We start from the raw sequence: 1,007 nt of genomic DNA on the forward strand, positions 1-1,007 counted from the left end.
GTTCTTTGTGGCACCACGAGGCCACCAGTTGGATCGATTACGCTCCCCTTTTTCTTGCGGCGGAGCGTTCCTTAAAATCGCCGCAAACGCTCCGAGCCTGGCTCCCGGGCTCGCTCGCCCCGGACCACAATCAGCTCCAGCTCCTCCGGCGACTGCTCCGACCGTGCTCTCCGGTAGGAACCCAGTTCTTTCGCGGCCGCGCCTCGTGGGCGGTTTCGCGCCGCGCTCCGTCTCAATATGCGCCGTCGACTGCTCCACTGGGAACCTCGCACGACTCCACCGTCTCTCCTCACGACCGCCTCGTACTCCTTGTACCAGGCCCTCCGTTCTAAAATTATACATCGGACCTGATTGACCCTGACCTAACCTCACCACTCACCGACACTACGATCCGTGACCTGCCTCACTTTAGCGCCGACCTTTTGGGCGCGTCTGCCCACAAGCTGCGCTTCTATTTTGCTGCTGTGATCTGCTGGTGACTTCCGAAGGTGCTTGTTCTCCACCTTGCTTGTGCGTTGAACTTCTTTGGGTCACGCCAGAAAACTTCTTGGATGAACTTCTTTGGGTCACGCCAGAAATTAAAAAGAAAGTGCTGTACCCGCTCGGATTTCTGCTTCTAGCTTCCAGCTTCCAATAACGGTTTTACACCGGTATCCAGACCTCCGGACATTGGAAACGCCTAACTCCTTGCTATGGTCCTACTAAAGCATAAGGTACCCAGATCGGTTGCCATCTCCCCTCCCCGGGGTTGCCACCTACACTGATCTAACGCCGACGTTACAAAGTGCCCCCTTCGCAAGAGCTAGAACAGGGTCTCACACGATCCTGTTTAGCTAAACCACGGAGGCGTAGACTATTGTTTTAAATCTTTGGCGTGGTAAGTGCCTATTGCTCTCCCTTGCATGTCCTCCAGCTCGTAGGTTGAATTACCCGTTCTCTTACGAACTCTCGCCTTAACGTATCTTGGGCCAAGCTTGGCGTTGTAACCCGCCGCAAAGTTGCTTTGT

General features: G+C 55.0%; 1 protein-coding gene across 1 annotated transcript; it reads right to left on the reverse strand.

The window, feature by feature from the left end:
- LOC138925868 (uncharacterized) lies at positions 1–670 on the reverse strand. Its single transcript, XM_070277457.1, has 3 exons — positions 649–670; positions 380–523; positions 1–328 (listed from the first exon to the last, which is right to left on the reverse strand). The coding sequence occupies exons 1-3, from the start codon at positions 668–670 to the stop codon at positions 72–74; spliced, it is 423 nt and encodes a 140-aa protein (XP_070133558.1). The 3' UTR covers positions 1–71.
- Between the last annotated feature and the right edge of the window lie 337 nt (positions 671–1,007).

The sequence above is a fragment of the Drosophila bipectinata genome, chromosome 2L (genome assembly GCF_030179905.1).
Source record: "Drosophila bipectinata strain 14024-0381.07 chromosome 2L, DbipHiC1v2, whole genome shotgun sequence".
NCBI classification, from domain to species: domain Eukaryota; kingdom Metazoa; phylum Arthropoda; class Insecta; order Diptera; family Drosophilidae; genus Drosophila; species Drosophila bipectinata.

Coding starts and splice junctions, on each gene's coding strand:
- LOC138925868 (XM_070277457.1), bottom strand. CDS start 670: ATGTCCGGAGGTCTGGATACCG. Junction 524..648: donor GTCCGGAGGTCTGGATACCG/GTGTAAAACCGT, acceptor CGTGACCCAAAG/AAGTTCAACGCACAAGCAAG. Junction 329..379: donor GGTCACGGATCGTAGTGTCG/GTGAGTGGTGAG, acceptor GTATAATTTTAG/AACGGAGGGCCTGGTACAAG.